Source organism: Telmatherina bonti, assembly GCF_933228915.1.
Source record: "Telmatherina bonti genome assembly, chromosome: 9".
Lineage (NCBI taxonomy): Eukaryota > Metazoa > Chordata > Actinopteri > Atheriniformes > Telmatherinidae > Telmatherina > Telmatherina bonti.
Window position 1 is genome coordinate 34,055,521 of NC_136627.1, and position 24,781 is coordinate 34,080,301.

The 24,781-nt window shown below is 43.7% G+C and overlaps 1 protein-coding gene across 1 annotated transcript; it reads right to left on the reverse strand.

Moving 5' to 3' along the window:
• Positions 1 to 22,873, reverse strand: LOC306760092 (uncharacterized protein). Its single transcript, XM_079245872.1, has 5 exons — positions 22,773 to 22,873; positions 19,210 to 19,391; positions 4,790 to 4,911; positions 633 to 747; positions 1 to 215 (listed from the first exon to the last, which is right to left on the reverse strand). Exons 1-5 carry the CDS (start codon positions 22,852 to 22,854, stop codon positions 87 to 89), a joined length of 630 nt encoding a protein of 209 aa, XP_079101998.1. The 5' UTR covers positions 22,855 to 22,873; the 3' UTR covers positions 1 to 86.
• Between the last annotated feature and the right edge of the window lie 1,908 nt (positions 22,874 to 24,781).

Consider the following 24,781-nt stretch of genomic DNA (forward strand, 5'->3'; position numbering starts at 1 on the left):
CTCGTCGGCTTAAAAAGACCGCGGAGTCAGTCGCTGCTTGGCGAGCAGATCAGACCTGCCTTCCTCCTGCCGGTCCAGCCGCTGCATTACTGCATGATGTTCCTGTTGTAGTCGTACGACAGCCGTCGCTTGGCGGCGTTCTGAGCGTGCTGATTGGCTGAGGGGAGGCTGGGGGACAGACGGCGGTTGCTTGTCCAGGAAGCCGGTCTGCTTTCCTGCAGAGAGCACAAGACCAGATCTCAGTCATGAGTTTGGTTCACTTCTCAGTTTAGTCATCAGATCCAGTCAAACAGTAAGTTTTAGCAACCTAACACCCCCCTCCTCCTCCCCTGAAGACTTAGATAAGCTCAGTCCGTTTATCAGCCACTGCGAAGTGTGTAAGTGTGTGTTTTGCATATGAAGGCAGCTGCACCGCTATCACATCACATCACTTTACATGCAGCTGGAGTCACGTGGACAAGTTCACTTCATCTCCCCTGAAGCCTCTGAGAGGGAACCGCAGCTCTACGTCCTGCCAGCTTCCCTGCTTTGGACTGTCAGAATGATGAAGACTGAAGCATGTCTGCATGTTTGACCGAGCTGTAGCGGCATTCCCACTTCTGTCTGCGTGAACCTGACATGGCTTTACTCACAACATGCGGCTGCTCCAGGTGCAGAGTCTTCAGCAGCAGCCCACGAGACACGCCGTTGGCTTTCTTGTATCTCTGGCCAATCATTCTGTTCAAGTCGTGGAAGCTGTCCAAAAGCCTGAAGAGGCCCAAACAACACAAAGGTGAAGCAGTTACAGAGATAAATGCAGCCTCATACTGTAACCTTGTGTTGGCTGAAGCCACCTGTACGAGGGGAACAGAAGATTTCAGCAGCAGAAGATGTTTTTACACACAAGCAGCAACATGCAGCACATCAGTCACACGGTGACACTCAGATACAGGACTCTACCAAACACTGACATCCAAACCAAACACAAACCCTGAGCAGAAAACGTCATTTCTCCACACAAACAAGGAGTCTTCTGGAAGCAGAGACTCTGCTGGTTACGTCTCCGTCTCGTCACCGAGGGACAAAAACTCATAAATCATGTCTGACTTGCCCTGCTTTAATTCCAGCTTTAAAAAACACTCTGCTAATGTGACTCCTACGACTCGGCCTTCGTTTGAAATGAATCATGAAGGTCCTGCTGGTTTCCATGGAGATGAAGGGCCCTGCTGGTTTCCATGGAAATGAAGGAAGTTTAATAGTAAATATATTTGTTGGACTTATTTTTGATCCTGATGGTTCCCCTGACTCTGACCAGCATCGGCTCATGGCTTCCTGAGATATTTACCTGTAAAACACCTCTATTATAGGTGGAGTATGTAAGGCACTTTTCTTTTACTGGTAGGCAAACATTTAAGAAGGGTCTTTGTCATTAATTAAACTTTTAATTTAATAACACATTAAATATGGACAGATTGGAACCTACATGTTTTAAAAATCTAATTATGATTGTAGTTGTTTTATTAATTAATTTATTTTGAAAATATTGAAAATCTTACATACTCTACCTTTAAAACACCTGGAGAACTGCTCAGGTTGACTTTTTTAGATTGTAATTGTCACAGCTCCTCATCAGACATGAGTTTTACAGTAACTGTGCTGCTATCCTCTGCTTTTCATGTTTTAGGGGGAAATGATCGTTTCCACTTTCTACTGTGTTCCAGGTGAATTTACTCTGACGCTGTAATGCTGACACTTCAGTTATCTCGTCTCCACATGCAGCCCTTGTACTTGTATAGATATACTTCATTTCATTACAGACAGGAGGCAGAAAAAGGCAGAAGTAAGTGACAGCCTTCTCTTTATGTCAGAAACATGCAGCTTGTAGCGCAGGCGTGCCCAGTCTGTTGCTAAGATCCACCACCCTGCAGCTTTAACTGCCTTCCTTTTCCAACACACCTGAATCCAATAGCTACTTTCCCTCATGTGCACGTCATCCAGCTCTGCAGAGGCCTGGTAACCACATTCATTACATTCAGGTGTGTTGGAGAAGGTTTGCTTCTAAAAGGTGAAGGATAAGAGATCTATAGGACCAGACTTTCTGGAGTAAAGCTGTAAAAAGTCCATTTGAGCTGGTTTTTAGATGTGGGTAATGACACAGTCGGTTCCCATCGCTGGTGGAATTTCATTTAACCTCGATGCAAAGTCTAATAACCAGTCTGGAAATCTGAACTACATACAGGCTGGACCTTCAGAAAACAAGAACTTTGTAGATAATTAGACATGTTTATTATTTCTGACTGAATGGTGGATGTGGCTCAACTCAGCAGGAATAAGAAGGAGCAGCCAGGTTGTCGTTCTGCAGGTTTATTCTCTAACAGCAGCTCGTTTTCTGTCTGTGTTTTCAATATATATTTAACTTGTTAGTTTCTGGCGATAACGACAGTTCATGGCTTAGGCCTTCACAGGGGGAATATGAATCTAAGGCTGGCTTGTATGTGTGTATGTATATGTGTTCATACAGACGAGTGTGTATATGCGTGTATATACACATATATATATATATATATATATATATATATATATATATATATATATATACACATATATATATGTCATATGCATATGTATGTTTTTTCTCTCTCTTCCTCTATATTTTCTCTGCTTTCTCTTTCTGTCTGTCTTCTATCCTCTCCGATCCAGCAGTGCAAACTACAATACAAACAGTAATGCAAAATAAATACAGAAATAAAATAAGAATTCAGAAAATCAAGGGGAGCATTATGTCTATTAGCAAAGTATATTTGATCAGCAGATCACAGCATCCAGACACTCATTCTGCTAGCAAAAAAAAAAAAAAGAAGGAGTAGCCAGTTGAGCTGACGGATTAGATAAATAAGTAAAATCTGCCTATTTATAAGAACGTTTCTAACAGTAACATGTTTCAGGCTACAGCTGTTTAAAAAGTAAAGATTATTTAGGTCATTAGTTTTAAATGTAAACATCATTAATCTAATCACCAGTTATTAGAAATAATTCCTGTCAGATATTTCTCTGTTTGGGCTTCTTGTGTTGTTTGGCTGCTAAATGTGATTAAACTGAATAATTTAATAAACAAGCTGTGGCTGAACTAAATGAGAATAACTTATTTCTCGGACACGTGATTATTAATCTGAATAACAGCCTGCCGTGTCCAGCTTGCAGTTCAGCTCACTGACAACACGGGGGCGACGTTATGTCTCATGATTTTCCAGGAATGAATATTTAATCACCTCTGAACTCTACCAAAAACTCTGTGACACGTAATAAAACTTCAGCGAGTTGTCTGTTGAGAAATAATTACCTTTAACAGTAGTTTCAGACACTTCTAATGGTGACAAGAAAATGCTACAAATAGAGGTTTTTATTTTATTACTGGACAGTATCAGAATATAAATAAATGTGCAATACTTCAAGAATAACCTTTTGCAAACATAAAGACAGTTTTATATGTCAGGAGTGACATAATTTTTTTTTTTTTTTTTTAAAGATTCCATTGTAAAGTTTTAGCTTCAACCTTCAAGCCTTCATCTATGCAAACCAGGGGGAGGTTCGGATAATCTATGGTGGGGGCCAGATGGGGGAAATGGTGGGTTATGCACATAAGAACTTTTAAAAAGGCAGTTTGAGTTCAGACATGGCCCCTTGATACTAAAATGTAAAGCAAAATTAGTGAAAACAAACAGTTACAATGTTTCCTTTAGATCGGGTGGGGCGATGCTCTATACCAAATTCATTATGAGCATAAAAATACATTTCAGAGCTTTAATGTAAAGCTCTAAATTCTTTAAAGACGTAGATCAAGACTGAACTCGAGAGCTCATGAAATATTTATTCTTTAAAATACGAATCAAAGTCAAGGCAACTTTATTCATTCTGAATGCAAATCTGCTTTGTAGTAAAAACAGGAGACTTTTTTTGGATGTTAAAAAAACAAAACACAATAACAGACACAGAAGGACAAACCTAAATGCAGAAACATGGAAAAGGGTCGGATTGATATAAATAACCTTCAGGCGCATAAAATGCAGGTATAAAAAATACGTAAAAACCTGGAGCACTTTAACAAACATTAAAATGTTCAGATAAATTGCAGAGACCATCAAGGACGGGACATTAAACGACCATAAACATCATGACTCAGCAGAGTGACTCAGCAGATTCGGGTTGTTTGTGACAAGACGAGCGAGGTCGACGATACGGATTAAGGATGAATCTGATGGCGTGCAACGTTTGGCACTTATGTCATGATGCATTAAAAGCATAAAATATGGACAGTTTCTTTTTTATTTCAAGTTTTTTTTAAAGAGTTAAATTTTTTTAAATTAAATTTTGTGGCTCAAAAATCTGTTTATTCAGTCAGTCAGGAGCTTCACATGTCTGGTTGCAGGAAGAAAATGTTAACTCATCACAGATTTGACAGGTAAATGTTTAATTCCTGTTTCTGAGGTGGAACCTGGGGGGTCCATTCACATTTCAGGGGTCAGAAAGTACTTAGAAGAAAAGCCAGATCTTCTTCTGCTGCTCTCTAACTTCCTCTTCAGCACAGCTGGAGGTCAGCTTGTAGTCATGTTGTCTTCCTGTCATGTGAACTGTACAGTAAATATGAGCCTCAGACGGGAACATATCATTGTCCTCCTGCTGATTACAAGCTCTTCAACGGGGATTATTTTCATGCGGTCCGAGCGCTCCTGTTACAAATTGAGGAATGTATCCTCACAAGCAGTAAACTGTGCTGCAGATCCAATGATTTCCAGTAAATCAGTAAACCTACCCCTGATCCTGGCCGGCTCTGCCCCTGAGGAGCTGCGTCAGTGTGGGAACGGCGTCCAGGTCGCAGCAGCCTCTTGAGGATGAGTCGGGGAGGGACGGGAAGGCTTCTGCAAAGAGGGACGCCTGCAGGAAAGATGCAGACATGTCGGCAGTTAGTGAAATGATAGAGGAATGATGGATGTCTGAAGGCCTGAAGGGTGGATGAACAGAAAAATGCTCTGTAGGCTGCAACTTTAAGTAAAATACACAATACGGGAAGACACAAGCAACACAAGCAGCATAAAGGAAACTTCATCCCTCATTCACTGATTTAAAGTAAATACATGATTTCTGCAGCAGTGGAAGAAACATCTAATCTAAAACCAGCCCCCCCACCCTCCACCACACACACACACACACACACACACACACACACACACACACACACACACACACACACACACACACACACACACACACACACACACACACACACACACACACACTCTCCCGCTGCAGCTTTGGGCAGAGCTCGATTTTCATCTGCATCTTTTCGCGGTGCATGACGTCCAATGGGACTCTCTTCCCTGCAACGCTGGCTTCTTCTTTCAGTTTTTAAGAAAAATAGACCCAAAGCTTTGAGACTGCTCCAGTGTGAGAAACACTGCCACACAAAATACTGATTAGTCGCAATTCACAGCTAAGCCGCTCATCACACTGGGATGCGATGTGACGAGACGTTACCATGGTAACAATGGAGGAAAGTGGAATAAAAAACACTCGTGACACTTAATCTTTCAATCAGGAAGAAGAGCTGAAAGTTTCTCCTCCAATGTGAACAAAGGGACACTGAGTTTCAGAAATGACTGTTAGTTAAAGGTACAGTCTGTAACAATTACTGACATCTAGTGGCAAAGAGGAGAATGAAAATTATTAATAATTCAAATTTCATTTAGAGCAAGTTCACATCAGATGTCTGATCCGAAACCGAGTCCGTTTGCTCGGAAGGTCCGATTCGTTTGGGGAAACGTGAATGCGCCAAATGAATTCTGATTCAGACCAGAGAAGCGGACTCAGTCCGCCAATGAATGCAGGTCTTGGCCTTCCAAATCCAAGTCCACTTCCTGTACAAAAAAGTCACTTCCTGCATGTGGTGTAGCATTGCATTGTGGGTAAATCCATAGTGATGGCGTTAAGGGTCCTCTGCCTCGTCTGGTGTTCATACTGCATCCATTGTTGCAGTGTATTTCTGCAGTATACTTGCATAAGACACAATAAAAACCTAAAACAGCCATAGTTTTTAGCTATAGCTATTGGATGAGAATTTGGATCGGTCTACAGTCGAGTCTAGAAGACTATCCTGATGTGAATGCAACCTAAGATGTTTTAAATGATCCTGTCAGATTTCACCTCAGTGTTATTCTTATTGATCCAGCTTACATCCAGCTTGTATAATTTAGTCTGATTGGATCTCAGTGCTGCGTTCGACACGGTCACCCACAAAATTTTACTAGACTGGTTAGGACTTCACTGGTTTGAGTCCTGTCTAAAAGACGGGGACCACCAGGCTCCATGTTGGGACCGCTGCTGTTCAGCATCTACATGCTCCCACTCGCTTAACATATGAAAAACACCACAGGATGTTGCCATAATTACACTGATGACGCACACATCTACATAACCACCTCACCAGGAGACTGTAGACCGATCCAAATCCTCATCAAATTAAAGTTTCTATGTTATCAAACCGATGAAACTCGATGAAACATTTTTCTATTTGCTGCATTTTATCTAAATAACTGTAAATTCTTCACATTGTAACTTTGATTTCTTCATTCTTCTCTTTTTCTATTTTAGCTTTTTACGTCTTTATTACGCTTTTTACGCTTCAGTGAGGACTGTGAGGAGGCGATATACTACTTCTGAAGTGGCTGAAAATTTTATTAATATTTTATCTGGAACTCCAGCTCAGATTTTTCCTGCATCATGTGATTTTATCGTCGACCATTTTTTTTTTTTTTTTTTTTTTTTTTTTTTCTTATTTTATTTTTCAATTTGTTTTGGATAATAGCTTGTATTACAGAGTTTATGCTACTGGACCCGACCGGAAAGGACAGGAAAGGGGCAGAAAGAGAACAGAAAAGAGAACATAAAAAAAACAAAAAAAAAAAAACAAAAGAAAGAGATCAATGCATACATGTATATGCACATACATACCCACCTACATATATATGTATATACACTCGCACATACATTATATATATACATATATACATACATACATACATATACACATACATACACATGCATACACACACATGTACACATACATGCATACATAAAGATAGATATACATACATACATATACACATACATACACACACATATATATATATATATATATATATATATACATATATACACATATACATACTCACATACATACACATACACTCACACATATGCATACATATATACATATCCATACACATACATACATACACATACACATACACATAAGTACACACACATACCCACCCACACACATAAATATATACACCCACACAAGCCAACTCTAGATTCGTGGAGAACAAAACCGTTGACAATCATGAAGACCAGAAACTAGCAAGTTAAGTCAAAAAGACAGAAAGAGAGGTACCTGCTGTTAGTGAATAAACTTGCTGGATGACTCAGTGACTGTGACACATGCAGAACATTCATGCAGAACATTCAGAGTGGAACGTGTTTAGAGAAGAGTGATCATGCCAATGTGACCCCGCCCGCCTACAGCTAGAGGAAGGCCAGGAGAACCCAGAGACCCGGGTAACCGACAGTCACCCCCAGGTACAGATCCCAACCCCCCCACTCCAGAGCCAGCCATGCATCTGCCCAGGAGGTGGCGAAGGAGGTGCCCAACCAGAGTCCCCCGCAGTCAGGGGGAACAGGCCCCAGCAGGCCCAGGCCGGCAAGGGCCGATCCCGCCGGGCACCGGCCACCTAGGGCAGACAGAGCGCAGGCCCCAGGGCCCCAAGAGCCCGTGAGCAGCCCCCCGCCCCCGCAGGCAGAGGGCACAGCCCACACCGACGGAGGACCAGGATCCCCAGACCGCCACCCAGCGGCAGCCAGGTCGCACCCCAGCGCACCAGCTGCGCCCCCGGGTACAGGACACCACCCCCCCACCACCAAACCACACACACATATACATGCATACCCCGCCCCCCCCCCCAACACGCACTCCCCTCACACATATACATGCATACCCCCCCCCCCCCCCCCCCCAAACACGCACTCCCCTCTCAACCCCCATCCACACAACCCTCTGCAATCCATGCACATCATCCATAACATATACAACCCCACCCCACCTCTACTCACTCACCCATACCAAGTCACACGAACCCCAATCACCCCCGCCCCCACACACGCTCACCCCCCCCCACACACACACACACGCTCACACCCCGCCACCCCATCCCTCTACTTCTACCCAACCACACATGCCCCACCAAACACCCCTCCACCACCCATAGCCCCCCTCCAAACTTCACCCTCACTCACACATCCCATTCCGCATATACACCCCCCCCTACACACACACACACACACACACACACACACATACCCTCACTCCTCCAACACAGGCACACCCCAATACAACCCACGCGCCAACATACCCCTCCACACACACATCTACTCATCCTCACACATCCCTATCCCCTACCCACCTATATCCCCAACCCTAATCCCCCCCCCAGCCATCCCACCATCCATCTGTAACCCCATACACCCACTCCCACACATCCTCACCTCACCCCTCCATCATGTCCCATGTGAGATACCTCAGAGGGGGCAGAGGACAGGATGGCCCCGATCAGGGCCCCCATAATTACCGCCCACCACTCCCAGCGTCCCCCCCACCACCCCACAGATGCAGCCGACCCAGCACCCCCCCAGGGCCGGCGACAACCCTCCTACAGCCAGGCCAGCCCAGACTTAGGCCTAATGGACGGCACTCTTCCCCCACCCGTACCCCCCCCCAGTAAAGCCCCGAGAGCAGGGGCATGAGAAGACCCTATCGTCCCTGCCTCCCCCCCGCTTATGACTGATTGTGAAGTATGTATTAGTTGCAATTAAAACTGAGGGAATTGCCACGCGGTGCTGGGAGAGGGACCACCTAAGCAGCCCCGCCCACCATACACCGCATGCTCTTCCCCCTAATCATGTGAGTCGTCAGTGTTTTGGTGTTTGGTGTCTAAGTGTAATTAAAACTGGGAGGTGAGCCGAGGCTGGGTGCAGCGATCAAGACCACCTTGATGGCCTTTCTCACCACCCAGCGCCACGTGCACACCTCCCAATACCCTGCCTGTGTGTGATGGGGAGCGGGGAGGAGGAGGGGTTGAGGGATTTAAGTCTGGAGGAAAGTGAGCTTTCCTCCAGAAGGTGAGCCGCCCGCGGCACTGGGCATGCCCCCTACTCCCAGGGCCCCCCAAGGACCAGGACAAGCCGGGGACAGCCATCCCCGTAACCAGAGCCTTCGGCGACTCTAACCAGAGAGTCATCACTGACCCAAGAGGGGACCAACTCACCACATGCAGAAGGGGGGCACGAGGACAAAGAGGAGGCGGGGCGGCAGAAGGGGAATCCCAGACCGATTGTCCACCGCCCCCTCACTCACAGAGGACACCCCCACCTGGGGACATGAAGTCCCCACCTTGTCCACACATCGGCACCTCACACTGTCTCAGCACAAACCTACAGCCACACACACACACACACACTTCCGGACACATTCAGGTCCACCCAGCCACCCGTTCAGCCCACCCTTAAAACCATCCTCCTGACCCCCACGTCACATCCAAATCTCCCCCACTCCCATCCATCATATCTACACTTATCCACCAACCTACCACACACATGCACCACCCACTCCCCCATACATACACCCCTGCCCCCCCCCCACACACACACACATAGACAGCACGCCCCCCCCTCCCCCTTCCCCCCCCCCCACACACACACCCGTATACATGCACCACCGCCACTCCCCACATACACGCATCACCCCACTCCCCTACACACACGGCACTACCCCCCCCACAGACACCACGACACCCCCCCCACACACGCATCATCACACTTCCCCACCCACACACATCCACATACCTATGTACCGCCACCAGTCCTCAACGCACACCCCCTACACACATCCCTCCATACACACTCACATCCCATCCACACTATCAAACACCCCCCACTCAACAAGTCCCAGGGTCGCAACCAGGCACCAGAGCACGTACCTGCCCGCCGCCGCAGCGGCAGGTACAGGTCAGCCCAGCCCCCCCCCGGCACAAGCCGACCCCCCACCCCCAAGAGACAGGGGACAACCCCGGGCACCGGAGCCCGGGACCCCGCCCAGCCCACCCCACGGCGGCACAGGCGCCCGTTACGGAGTCACGCCCGCCAACCCATCCCCCGCCAGCGACCTCGCCCCGCCGCTGCGCGGCAACTCCAGCCGCTGGCCCATCCAGGTCCACAGTAGGGCTAGAAACCTAGCCACTCCAGCAATGGAGCAGTCAAAATCCCCCCCCCAGGAGCCCACCACAGACCCACAGCCCCCAGAGAACCCCAACCGGCCACCAACCCCGAGCGCAATAAGGTCACATTCTCCCCCCATACTAAGTGATGGAGCTGATCACAGGGGACCAGAGGGAATAAAGTTCAGCTGACTGATCTCTTGAGGAGGCAGACATCATCTCGACACTGATGTGATCTAATAAGAGATTTCTGAACTGCTGGATACACAGACTTTGTTTGCTTTTCCAGTTTAGAAGGATAGTTTTCTTTGCGATACATAAACTGGTGAGGATTAAGTTTGCAGAATTAAATTCTATGTTAATTTCACCCAAGTAACCCAGTAGGCCCAGTTTGGGGTTTGTAGGGATGTTACATTTGAAGCAATTTGACAGATCTTTACATACCTGAAACCAGAATTCCTGGACAGGTGGGCAAGACCACAAAGCATGGTAGTAGCTGTCAATTGTGTTGCCAGTGCAGTGTGGACAGATGTTTGATTGTGACAGACCCATCCTGAACATCCTGTGTCCTGTATAATGAGTTCTATGCAGAATTTTAAATTGTATTAGTTGCATGTTTGAATTCTTAGTCATTGTAAATGTATTTGAACAGATTTGTGACCATTCATTTTGGTCAAAGTTACTGGATAAGTCTGCTTCCCATTTAGAAGTTGGGAGACATATGGAATCGTCTAGCTTTGATAGTAATCTATATATTTTGGATAACAGTTTCGGGGCATTGAGATTTAAGAATTCTGCAGCCCTGATAGGTAGCTGCAAGTTTAATTGATCAGGGGTGTATTTCTTACCTATAATAGATTTAAGTTGGTGGTATTCTAAGAATTTTGTGCTGCTGATTTCATATCGTGAAGTAATTGTATCAAAAGGGAGAAAGTTCCCATTTTCTATTAAATGTTCTAACTGTTTTATTCCTTTATTCTTCCACTGAGGGAAGTTTATCATTTTCCGGTTTTGCTGGATGTCGGGATTGTTCCAAATAGGTGTAAGTTTGCATGGAATAAGCAAGGATTTGGTTAGTTTAAGAAATTCCCACCAGGCCATTAGTGAGGAGCTGATATTAATGCTTTTAAAGCATTTTTGGCGTTTGACAGCTGTGCTGATAAATGGCAGGTCTGAAATTGCCATATCCTCACACATAGCTTCTTCTATATTAAGCCATGGTTCATCTAGATAGCTAGGTTTAAGCCATTTAGAGATGTATTGTAGTCTATTGCTTATAAAGTAATTTTGGAAATTAGGCAAGTCTAAGCCACCGCTATCTTTAGTCTTCTGGAGTGTTTTTAGACTAATCCGTGGTGGTTTGTCTTTCCAGAGAAATCTAGTAACATTAGAGTCCAGTGATTTAAACCAGGTGGAGGGAGGTTTAATGGGGATCATTGAAAACAGATAATTGATTTTAGGTAGAATCATCATTTTTATAGTTGCAACTCTTCCCATTAGTGATATGGGTAAAGATTTCCACCGTGTGAGATCGTCCTCAATTGTTTTTAGTAGAGGGACATAATTTAGCTTTATAAGGTCTGACAGTCTGGGTGAGATGTTTATTCCCAAGTATCTAATATCTCCTGACTGTAAAGCAGTGTCAGGAGTATTATGGAAGGAACAGTTGATGGGTAGAACGGTGGTTTTAGACCAATTAATGGAATATTCAGAAATTGATGAGAATTTATTGATGAGTGCGATTGTCTGACAGATGGATGATTGTGAATTTTGAAGGAAAAGTAATACATCATCAGCATAAAGACTGGTCTTATGCTCCATATTTCTACAGTTAATGCCTTTAATGTCTTTGTTTTGTCTAATGCTAGCTGCTAAGGGTTCAATAAAGATTGCAAAAAGTGAGGGGGAGAGTGGACAGCCTTGTCTGGTGCCTCTCTGCAATCTGAAGCTGTGAGAAGTTTGATCATTTGTCCTGACGCATGCATTTGGATTGCTATACAGTATCTTTATCCAGTCGATAAACGATGAGCCAAACCCGAATTTTCTTAATGTTGCAAATAAGAATTTCCAGTTCACCCTGTCAAATGCTTTTTCAGCATCTAGAGAGATTATTGTAGTTTCCAGGTTATGTATGGTGGCATAATCAATTAGATTTATTAGTCTGCGCGTATTAGTGGTGGAATGTCGTCCCTTGATAAATCCTGTTTGATCAGGATGTATGATAAGTGGAGTTATTTTTTCTAGTCTTGTAGCAAGCACTTTACTGATTATTTTAAGATCTACGTTCATTAGTGATATTGGACGATAACTAGATGGGAGTTTGGGGTCTTTTCCTGGTTTTAGTATTACTGTAATACTAGCCAAATTCATGTTTTGAGATATTTGGCCTTTTTCCTTAATTTCTAAAACCATTTTATAAAAAGTGGGTGCTAGTATAGACCAAAATTCTTTATAATATTCAACTGGAAAACCGTCTGGTCCTGGAGCTTTATTGCTGGGCATGTGTTTTAAAGCTTCATGTAGTTCCCCTACTGAAATGGGTGCGTCCAAAACCATTTCCTGATCCTGTTGTAACTTTGGAAGATTGAGGTAGCTGAGAAATTCCTCAATGCTGTTGTCTGATGGATCTGTTTCTGAGGAATATAATGTTTTATAGAAATCCCTAAATGTGTCATTTATTCCATCAAGATCATGGAGGATATTTCCTCTTGAATCTTTAACAGAGGAGATGGTTGTTTTCTCCTTGTTTGCTTTTAATTGATTTGCGAGAAATCTTCCAGATTTGTTGCTATGTTCAAAATTCTCTAAGCGAAGTCTTTGTAGCAAAAACTGGGTTTTTTGGTTAATTATTTCATTCAGCTCTAGTTTAGCCTTTCTTATGTGATTCAGCACTTGCTCTTCTGGAGAAGCCTTGTAGGCATCTTCTAGTGATTTTATTTTAAGCTCTAGTTCAGATATTTTTGAACTCTCCTTCTTTTTCTTATGTGATGAAAATGAAATTATTTTCCCTCTCATTACTGCTTTTCCTGCCTCCCAAAGAACACATGCTGATGTTCCTGGTATGTCATTGTTTTCTATATACAAAGACCACTCCCGTTTGAAGTAACTGATAAAATCAGGATCTTTAAGTAATGATGTATTAAGTCTCCATTTGCTATAAGATGGTTTAGTTTTCTTATTCATTAGGGTAAATGATACTGGTGCGTGATCACTGATAGTGATGGAATGGATTTTAGTTTCTGAGATACTGTTCATCATAGAGCTGTTAGTGAGGAAGTAGTCTATTCTGGGGTATGAGTGGTGGACAGATGAAAAGTAAGTGTACTCTCTAGCAGTGAGGTGTTGTGAGCGCCAGACATCACAAAGACCAAAATCCTCCATATATTGTTTAACAACTCTTGCTGACTGCCAGACCCTATGTTTCCCTGCTCCGCCCCCCTTGTCCATCCCAGAGTTTAAGGTCATGTTGAGGTCGCCCCCAATGATAAGTGTATTATCAAGGTGATCATATAGTAAGGAGAAGAAGGAATGAAAAAAGGAGGGGTCATCAGTGTTTGGGCCATAAATATTTGCAATGCATAACTTCATGTTTAGGATAGATAATGTCATTATTATGAATCTTCCACCTGGGTCTAAAATTATATTATTAGCAGTAAAATGAATTTTCCTGTTTATCAGAATGGCTACTCCTCTTTGTCTTGAGTTGAAGCAGGCCGAGTACACGTGAGGGAACTGTACTGTAGAGAGTACGTTAGCTGTTGTTTTTAATAAATGAGTCTCCTGTAGCAGGACAATGTCTGCCTGTAGATCATTCAATCTGCTAAACACCTTCAACCTCTTCTCCCTGGAACCAGCTCCTCGTATATTCCACGTAACAAACCTCAGGGTGGTCATGCTCAAGCTACTGAAGTGTTTCTATAAAAGTATGTGTGTGTTTGTGTGTGTGCAAGCCCACATTAATGCATGCATGCTGTGTGTAGATTGTGTGCGTATATAAATTCATCTGTGTGTACAATGTTCCTATATGTCTGTCCACATGCTTAGAGTGTGTGTGAGAGTTGGGGGTGAGTGTTGATGTGATTAAACGTGCTCTGTGTTGTAGGTGTGTTATGTGCATGACATTTAGTGTCTGTGTCATGTGGATGTACGTGCGTACCCTACCTATTATTGTTGTTATGGCATAATAGAATGAAAGAGCAGCTAGAAAGGAAAGGAGTGAGAAAAGCAAACAACTACAACTACACATAAAAAGAAATAGCACAAACAAAAGAGCAAAAACAAAAGCCCTAAAGGGGGGGGGGGGCAAAAAACAAAAACAGAACAAAACGAAAGCAACAACAACAGCAAATTTACAAAGACTGGCAGTAAATGTACAGTTCTGAATTACCATAATTAATGTGCTTATAGCAGATTAACATGTAAATTGAACAATAATTAGCTGTATGAGTGATAGATATTACCTGAGGTTAGTAGAGCCAGGGGGTGGTATTTTTGTCACGGTAAAGCTGTCCATTGACGAACAATATCGTCGACCATTTTAACAACAAATTAAAGTCGGCAATTTACTCAGCAGCTCCAGTTAAAACAAAAATATTAAAAACTAAGTTCAGAACACCATGGAGAAATGAGGAAATAAAAGAGTTAAAGAGAAGCTGCAGGAGAGCAGAGAGGAAATGGAGGAAAACAAAACTAACAATTCATCAGGATATTTTAAAGGAACAACTTAAAATTTATAATAACAAAATCAAACTGGAAAGAAAACTCTATTTTTCAAACCTCATCACAGATAACAAAAATAATCAAAAATTTCTTTTTAAAACCATTGATATTTTAATGAACACAGATAGCATCAAGTCCTCCAAGCAGCCATCAGACGCTGCATGTGAGGACTTTGCAGACCACTTCAGAAGTAAGATCAATGCTATTAGATCCAATCTTTTATCTCAGCATAATGTTGATTTTAATCGATCTGAAGCATTGTTTTTATCTGAGGAAATGCTATTAGATCCAATCTTTTCTCTCAGCATAATGTTGATCTTAATCAATCTGAAGCATTGTTTTTATCTGAGGAAACACTGGAGAGTTTTGTTCTGGTTGATGCACAGATGCTTGGTCGAGTTTTCTCCCAGCTAAATCCAACAACCTGCCTTTTAGACCCGATTCCCACATCGCTTTTAAAAACTTTTTAGGGTTTCTTTGAGTGTGAGCTTTTAGACATAGTAAACTACTCCCTTCAGATGGGTGTCTTCCCTTCTGCTTTTAAAACGGCGGTGGTAAGGCCCCTTCTGAAGAAGATAGGCTTAGATCCAAACATGGTTGATAATTACCGACCTGTATCCAACTTACCGTTTTTAAGTAAAATAATAGAAAAAGTTGTTTTTACTCAATTACACAAGTTTTTGAATAAACGCAACATTTCAGAAAAATATCAATCTGGTTTTAGGACTAACCACAGTACGGAGACGGCCCTCTTAAAGATTGTTAGTGACCTTAGATCTAACTTGGACTCACAGAAACTTTCTGTTCTTGTTCTACTGGATCTGAGTGCCGCATTCGATACAGTAGATCATCAGATTTTATTGAACAGGCTCAGAAGTCTGGTGGGCCTCTCAGGGATTGCTCTTAAGTGGTTTCATTCCTACCTCTCGGATCGACAATTTTTTGTAAGTATGGATACATGCTCCTCACGAACCTATGAAATAAAATGTGGGGTTCCCCAAGGATCAATTTTAGGCCCGTTACTTTTTAACCTGTATATGTTACCACTTGGGGACGTCATCAGGAGACACGGCGTTGATTTTCACAGCTATGCCGATGATACACAGCTTTACATCGCCGTGTCCCCTGATGACTTGGAGCCACTTAATATTCTTTTAAACTGTATTTCAGATATAAAGTCATGGATGGCAGCAAACTTTTTACAGCTCAACCAGGACAAAACGGAAGTTTTAATTATCGGTCCTGAAGGCAAGAGAGAGATCCTTTTATTAAAATTACAACTTTTTAACCCCTCCCAGTGTGTGAGAAATTTGGGTGTTCTTGACTCTGAGCTGGATTTTATTCCACACATAAAAAATGTAACAAAAACAGGTTTTTATCATCTAAAAAATATTGCCAGAGTCTGCCCATTTCTCTCTCTTGCCAGCACAGAGGTGCTGATGCATGCTTTTATTTCCAGTAGATTAGATTACTGTAGCGCCCTGCTCTCTGGTCTTCCTAAAAAGTCTCTTTCCAGCCTACAATTACTACAGAATTCAGCGGCACGAGTTCTGACGAGGACCAGAGGGCGGGAACACGTTACACCAGTTTTAAAGTCGCTGCATTGGCTTCCTGTGCGCTTCAGGATTGATTTTAAGATTCTTTTACTTGTTTATAAATGCCTTAATGGTCTTGGGCCTTCTTATTTATCCGACCTTGTTTTTAATTATGAGCCTTCGCGGACCCTGAGGTCCTCTGGTACCGGCCTTTTAGTGGTTCCTAAAGTCAGAACTAAGACATACGGTGAGACCTCTTTCCACTGTTATGGTCCTCAACTGTGGAACAGCCTGCCAGAGGACCTCAGGGCCGCGGAGACTGTTGATGTTTTTAAGAAGAGGCTCAAGACACACCTTTTTAGCTTAGCATTTAACTGAATTTTATTTTATTTACTTATCTTAATTTACTTCATTTATTAATTTATTTATTTTTAAATTGTTTTATTAAATTTCTTATTTTTAATACATTATTGTAAAGTCCTTCTATATATATATGTATATTTTCTTTTATTGTTGCTCTTATTTCTTACTGCTTCTTAAGGTTATTCATCTTCTGGTTTTAACTCCAGTGTTTTCCTTATGGGGATCCTGCACGCTGGGGGCCCTGCCTGTTTGGTCTGGGGGCTGAATGTTTTTAGTTGTTTTATTAACAAGAATTCAGTTAAAGAGACAGTATTCAGGGAATGATGTTTTTCGAGGAATGTGGGTGGGTGTGGGGGGGTTCTTTGCTCTTTGTCCTTGTGTGTGTGTGTGTGTGAGTGTGTGGAAAGAGCTTGTGTCGATTATTTTTAAATGCCTTTTTATCCACTGTTTGTTTTAATCCTTATGACTTCATTTTATCCTGTAAAGCACTTTGTGTTGCCTGAGGCATGAAAAGTGCTCAAGAAATAAAGTTTGATTTGATTTGATTTGTTCTGACTACTTCATTTTGTTTATTTTGTGCTTTCAATGCTTCTTCACGCGGGTCTTGTTCTATATTTTGCTAAATACTAGTGCAGCGCCACCTTTGGTGGGAATGGGGATATATTATTATAGAGGTTTGGCGCGTTTGACCGAAGTACTATGTGAACGTAATCTCTGTTTTCATGGTAACACCCCTCTACAACTGACCAGTCAGGTCGAGTCTAGCAGACTATCCTGATGTGAATGCACCTTTATTCCCACACGTGAACCTGCCAAGCTGACCACCATCTTCATACTAATCAGATATCCCGCCACCATCATTAAATCCCCACGGAGAGCCTCAAACTCAGTAACGATGCAAACAGGATTAAGAACAAATTATGTGTCCATGTCGATGCAGAACTCATTCTGGATCCACAGTTTGAAGGTTTAATGTGTAAAAAATACTGACATCTAGTGGTACAGATGGGAATAGCAATGACTTCACATTCAGTTACTAGTAAATGGTGGCCATCAGAGGCCAAAAATATTCAAAACATAAACATTATTTGGAATAATCAATCTGAGAATGGACCCAGCAGCTTCAGGTACAGCAATGACACCCCTACAGGTGACTACTTCAACATTCCTCTATGGTCCTTTTAAGGCATTATTTATCCCAAATGGTGATTTATCACCTATCAAACAAACGTGGTCTTGCGGTTTTAAAGCTCAGACGGCTCTAACTTCACACACTGAGTTGTTTGTCCATTCAGAGACACCGTGGTAAAAATGGTCAAATATGGAAGCTGCTATGTATGTGGACTCACGGCAGGATGACATAAATGTCTCATTCTGAGAGCATAAAAACATAAGGTATTTTCAGAAACAACAGAAACACATATTTTTAATTACACTTTTGTTTTTTCTGCCTTTGAGCTCTGATTTAGTTCCACTACACCTTTATAAAAAGTTACAGTCTAAGCTCCAGTTTAAAGCTCATATAATCAGCTGCTGCTATCAGGGCAGCAAGATTCGTATGCAAGCATAAAAAAACACCTTGATATTGTTTAGGCAGGTAAGTTTCAGGAACAAAAGGAAATTTTAAATCACAGTTTAACTTGATCTCAAGTACGGCAGCCAACACCCAAACACATCTCAAAAAATGAAACCGACACCAGGAAGGCTGTGACTTTCAGTCAGGACTACAATCAGACTAAAAAGGAACAAATTCTTCCTAAAAGAAACGGAAAAATAGACAAATAAGTTTGTCATAACTCTGACTTACAAACATGCAAATATGACAACAAAAAATTGATGTGGAAAACCATGCATGCAAGCAAACGGGATCCAGCTTCATCAGCTCCTTCATCTCCATGCCGCCTTTATCAATCACTCTTATCTATCATATTACGCATTTATCTTCCCCCTAAGCTGCAGGGGACTGCATAACGGCAGAAGTCCTGAACGTGAGACGGATGGGAAGAATGCAGAACATGGGACGGCTTTTCCAAGACATACTGAAGCTTCTTCCGACTGAGATTCCTCTAAAACCTTTACATTTGTTCCATTAAGAAGCCTCCTGAGCAAAACATCTTTTGACCAGACCCAGAGAGCACAAACAGTGGGAACAGAAACTTCATACTTCTTTATGTAAGAAGACTTCAGCCTGTTTAAACTGCAGATCACCAGGAAACTCTTTCAAGTCTCATTTTCAGGAAAAATATTACAACAACAGGTGGGAAAAAGATGGAATAAGCGCAGATCTGTACCAGCTTGTGATTGGTTGAGAGTCCGCCTCTCCTCGTCTCTGCAGCGCTGCTTGGCCACCACTGTTCCACGTCTCCGCCTGCATCGGACACGTCCTGAGGAAAGGCCGTCCAGGCATCGTCCGACTGGTGGAAGGAGCCGTCGGTCCAGCCTGGCCTGCAGGCGGTGGCTTGCTTTCCCAGCGCTGTTTTCAGAAACACACATGAGGTTATTCTTGTTGTATTTGCTGATATTTTAAGATTCCTTTGAGGTATTTTTGAGTCTTGTTGCTACACAGGAGAAGCTTTAAAGGAGCGCTGCTGCAGGACTCCGTCAACACATTGAGAGCCATGAATGTTTTTGGATTTTCATGAATGCATGAAAGGAACTTGAGCTTTCTTTGCAGCAGCACTTCTTCACAATTCAGCTTTATTAATGGCCGTGTCGTCTCATCGTGTTATCTGTGGCTGTGCATGCTTCGTGCCGCCGCTTTGTGGTTGCACACTCGACTTTAATCACCTCTCGCTGAAAGGAAACATTTCAGTGGATATTACATTTCCCTTTGATTCCCGCTGGCCTGACATCCCTCCACGGCTCAGAAGCCGCCTGATGAATTTAAGTGACACCTCACTTGTATTTGTGTGAATGTCTCCTTCTCTCGTTGCCCCAGAACCCCCGGCTAACGGGGGCTTAGAGTCTTAAGAGTCTCCCTCTCCGTCAGCACAACACTAAAAGATTAATACCTTGCAGTGAGAGCGAGTGGTCGATTTAGGAATTCAGGTCAGGACGAAGGAGGAAAACATTTCTACTGCATTTCAACTCCACATACTCCACACATATTTCTCATTGCTGATAAGTTATGATGACAACATTAGTATGCTTGTGCTGGACAGTACCAGCTACGCCCCTTGACAGAGATATGCAAAGTTTTTAGCTCATGGCCCTTTGAGAATCACCTTTTTCTGTCTGTAAACTGCTATTTTGGGATTTTTTTATAGATGCAACCAGAAAAAAAAAAAAAAAGAATAATTATGTATTTTTGCATCAGGCAACAAAACAGCCTAAATGTGACATTTAAAAGTAGTTGTCTGTGATGCACAGACAACACTGGGTGTTTTTTCTGCTTGAATGAGTCATAAGTTGCTGCGAAGTGACTGAACAAGCAAAACACACATCCTTCTAAAAATATTAGCGACAACAACTGCACTAAAATAAGCGGAAAGAGTTAAAAAAAAAAAAAAAAAAAAGACTAAAATGAGGTGTGGCTCAAGACTTTTATCCAGCAGTTGGAGTGTTTTTTAAGTCTGTAACATGATTAAACCAGCAGGAGCTCCAAAAAGTTTTTAATTATCAGCATTTCTTTCAGGTAAAGTTGAAACAAACAAACAATGATTCATTTTTCCACCTCAGCCGAGGAGACGAAGACAAAAATCCCGCCCGACGCGTACAGGACACATTCTGACAGCAGCTCCTTCTGATGAGCCGCCATCAGCAACACGTGAAGTCAAAGAGAAACAAAAGAAAAGTGAGACAAACGCGTTGAAGCTCAGCTTTGACCCGTTTGACCCTGCAGTGCAAACTCGGATTAAGAGACTTATGTGATTAGCTAAACGGAGCAGAATGAGGAATCATATTGACTGATTAACACGGGCTGCTCGGGAAAAACAACAAGTCGCATAAACCAGAGTGTGTCTGCAGCGGGGATGTGTGGATTCCCCTGAAGGACGTGCTGTTCAGTCTTTTAGCTTTGCTGATGTTGGTTAGTATCATCATTTAGTCGACTGCTGTGATATTAGTTATTATACAGCTGCCTCAAATCCGCTGGTGGAAAAATGGATCAATTTAGCTGTAATCTAGTGATAGATTGCATCTGTGACAACTCACCGCCATGTTACACAGCAATGCTCTCACTGGGTGGCTCATGCACGATGAGCACATGTAGCGTCATGTAAACCTGGCGTATAGTTTTAATTTAATTAGCTGTCCTGAAGCTCACGCCAGCTTGATGCTTGCTATCTCTGCATCCATGTTGGCCTGCATGCATGCTAAAAACCAGGCCACACTTCTGACTTTTTAAGGATGTTATTATTTAAAGCATGTTGCAGTCAATGAACATGTAGAGCCATTGATGTTTAGTCATATGTCCCACTGCTCCTTAGAACCCTGAAGGTCTTTTGGCCGTTTTTTTGCATTGTGTCTAATATACCAGCATCTCCAGAGCATTAGCATGCAGCTTCCACCGCTACGTTAAATAATATCCAGCATCCAGAGCGGTCCGTGGCACTGTGCAGGAATGCATTTACACTTTCAGACATTACGCTACTTCTTCTGCTTGTTTCCACACCTGAAAATAAAGAAGCTCTATTATTATTTCTTTAACCTTTTCATGAAGCATTTTTATGTTTTGAATGAGTGATATTTAGTAAAAGATGTCAGAACAACGCCGCAAAGACTGAAATCTAAGTAAGATTTAAAATATGCTTATTTTTTTAAAGGCAAGATAATTATTAGTTTTTATGTCAGAGAATTCCTCTTGTTTAAGAATATTTTTACTTGTTTCGGGAAGTCTTGACTTCTGTCTTGACCTTGCTCTGTTGGCAAATAATTTATCTTATTTTAAGCAACATTTACCTAATTTTTGTATATTTTTTTCTTGTTTTTTAAGGCTGAGTTTTTGCAGACATGTAGGAGAAGATTTTTATGCTGTTCCTCTCCACGGTGACTGACAGGTCTTAAATGCATTTTATTTAACTTAAAATACAAAGCAGATTGTGCGTACTTTAGTTTCCAGACCAGTTTGACTTTGGATATCCACCTGATTAGAAATAAAACTTACATGTTAGTCTTCAGATAGCTGTTGAGCAGGATATCCACCTGATTAGAAATAAAACTTACATGTTAGTCTTCAGATAGCTGTTGAGCAGGATATCCACCTGATTAGAAATAAAACTTACATGTTAGTCTTCAGATAGCTGTTGAGCAGGGTATCCACCTGATTAGAAATAAAACTTACATGTTAGTCTTCAGATAGCTGTTGAGCAGGATAATTAAAATAAACTTATTAGAAAAGTGAGAAATGAACGTGCACTAGTTTAGTTTGAGATTGTTCAGACTGAACTCTGGAGTTTTTGTCCAGAAGGAGCAACAGATAAAGTAGAGATCACGCAGAAGCAGGACACACAGGCCCAAATCCACTGGTTATAACACAGCCACGTGAATCTGTGTGGTGGGTCATCTCCTGCTGACCTGTAGCATTTGGAAAATGGGGTGAAACTTGGAAACAGCTGCGGCAAACAGACTGTTTAACTGCATTCCTGCAAGAGCTCAAAGGGTTAAAAACCCTTTAATGCTGCGAGCGAGTGTTGCTGTTCACATTCTGCTAATTCCAGCACAACAACACAGAGAGCCGATGCTTTCAGGGCTCCCAGTCTGTAAACTCTCCTCATCTTTTTCCAGGATTTTCTAGCCTGAACAGACTTTTAATGTTAACTTTGTGCATTTTAACCAAAAGATCTTCAGGTCACATGCTGCTGGAAGACAAGGCGGCTTGTCGACAAACAGAACTACGAGAAACCACGAGACTTACCAACGCTCTCTCTGCTCCCACAAGGCACTGAGGCGGTCATGTTAACCCCTTCGCTCCAGGCCGACTCTCCCTCCGCCTGCATGAACACGCCAAACTCATCCTCCTCCTCCTTCCTCGTGTCTTCAGCGGCCACGTTGGAGCCCCTCTCCTCCTCAACCTGCTCCTCCAGCTCTCTGCTGTGCCTCCTGTCCTCTTCCTGGCCTCCACTCACTCCTCTTGTTCTGACCACCTCCTCTTCCTCCTCCTCCTTCCCTGCCTCCAGGCAGGGCAGGCCTGTTGCCATGGAGGCCAGGGGGGGCAGAGAGGGGGCAGGATTAGAGGTGGGGGGATCAACACAGGCAATAACTCTGATAGCGGCCTCTCCATTAGATTCTACATGGGAGATGGCTGTCTGCCCAGAGGCGTCTCTGTCCTCCTTCCTCCCCCCGTCTGCAGACTCCTGGGACTGAAACCTCCTCTCACTTCCCGATCCACAGCTCCTCTTTCCTTCTGGAAGATGATCCTCCTCACATGTACCATCACCCAGCTCTACGCAGGTGCTCTTCCTCCTCCAAAAGTCTCCATCCTCCTGCTCCACAACCCCCCCGCCTGACTCAGAGAGGGAGGGGGATTTCTGTACGAGAGGGGAGGATAAAACTCCCTTTTCCTCCAGCTGACTGCTGTTTTCATCGTTTGGAAAGAAACCTCTTGCTTGTGCGATGCTGAACCTCTCAGTCCCAGAGTCGCCTTTGTCAGCGACAACGTTTGGCTCTCGGGCCTGAAATCTGCCGACATCTAACTCTTCTTCACACACGAACCTGCAGTCTGCCTCTTCTGGACCTTCCAGCCCCAGATGATGAACTTCAAGGTGGTTTTGTTTGCTTTCCTGTTGCGTCTGAACACAGCTTCTCCCGGGATCGGGATTGCAGAGGCTGCCCTCTACAGGGATGCAGGATGTGAACGCCGACTCTTTGTTAGCTTCAAGCTGATCAGATGATCCGTTGACGTACCCCGTTCCTTCTTCACAGTGGTCATCCTCTGCATTTCCACCATCAACACAGCTGTTTGGTGTTGACTTAAAGTCACCGGCCACCATGGAGTCCTTGTTGCTGCCGTGTTTCTTCATGTCAGGGTTTGTTTCCTCCTCGCTGTCTGTAAGGTCGTCCCGGCTGTGGGAAGTTTGCATCCTCCGCCTCTCGCTTCTTATTTCCTCATCATCCACATGGCTGTGGGAGTCTCTGTAATGTTCTACATCAGGGCTGGCTACAGCCAAATCAGAGTCACACAGGCCTCCTTTCTCCTCCTCCTCCTCATTCTGTTGCCTCTCCCTCTTCAGTCTGTTTTGAACTCCCCTTCCTGGACTTCCACCGTGATCCTGGCTCTCCCTTCTTTCAGGTCTCTTTCCACACTGAGCGCAGGTTTTAGGAGAAACATCGTGGCAGCATCGGACTCTCCTGCTGTCCCGCTGCGGGCTGGGAAACTGCTTCCTGTCCTGGCCTCCTTTGTCTTGCTCTTCCTGCCTTTCAGCCAGTTCTGGGTCGTCCCGGCTCCTCTGCTGCCTCTCCTGGCCCGCTACGTTACCGGACTTCCTCCATCTCCGGCCAGATCGAACTCTAACCTGGTTTGCTCCGGTCTGTGCAGGCAGAGCCGAGCCGCTGTCCCTCCTCCCGGTTGCAGAGTCTCTGCCTCCTCCTCCTCCTCCTCCTACGGTCTTCCCTCTCAGCCATTCTCCAACCATACTGGAGGCTGCGCTGGCTGCAACACCAGAACTGGGCTTTGCTGTGGAGTACAAACAGCTTCCCTTCTCTGTCCGCAGAAAGAGGCATTGAGTCTGCGTCTTCCCACCGCCCTCCGAGGTCTTCAAAGTAGCAACTGTAACCAAAGCTCCAATTCCAGCCTGCCTGGCATCCAGCCCCAGAGGCAGTCCATAACCCATGCGACCCCACTCCTCGCTCAGGTAGACGTCTGCAGGCCGGGGGCAGGGTGTGGAGCTCCCCCGGCCTGCAGGAGGAGCTGCTGGGGACTGTCCT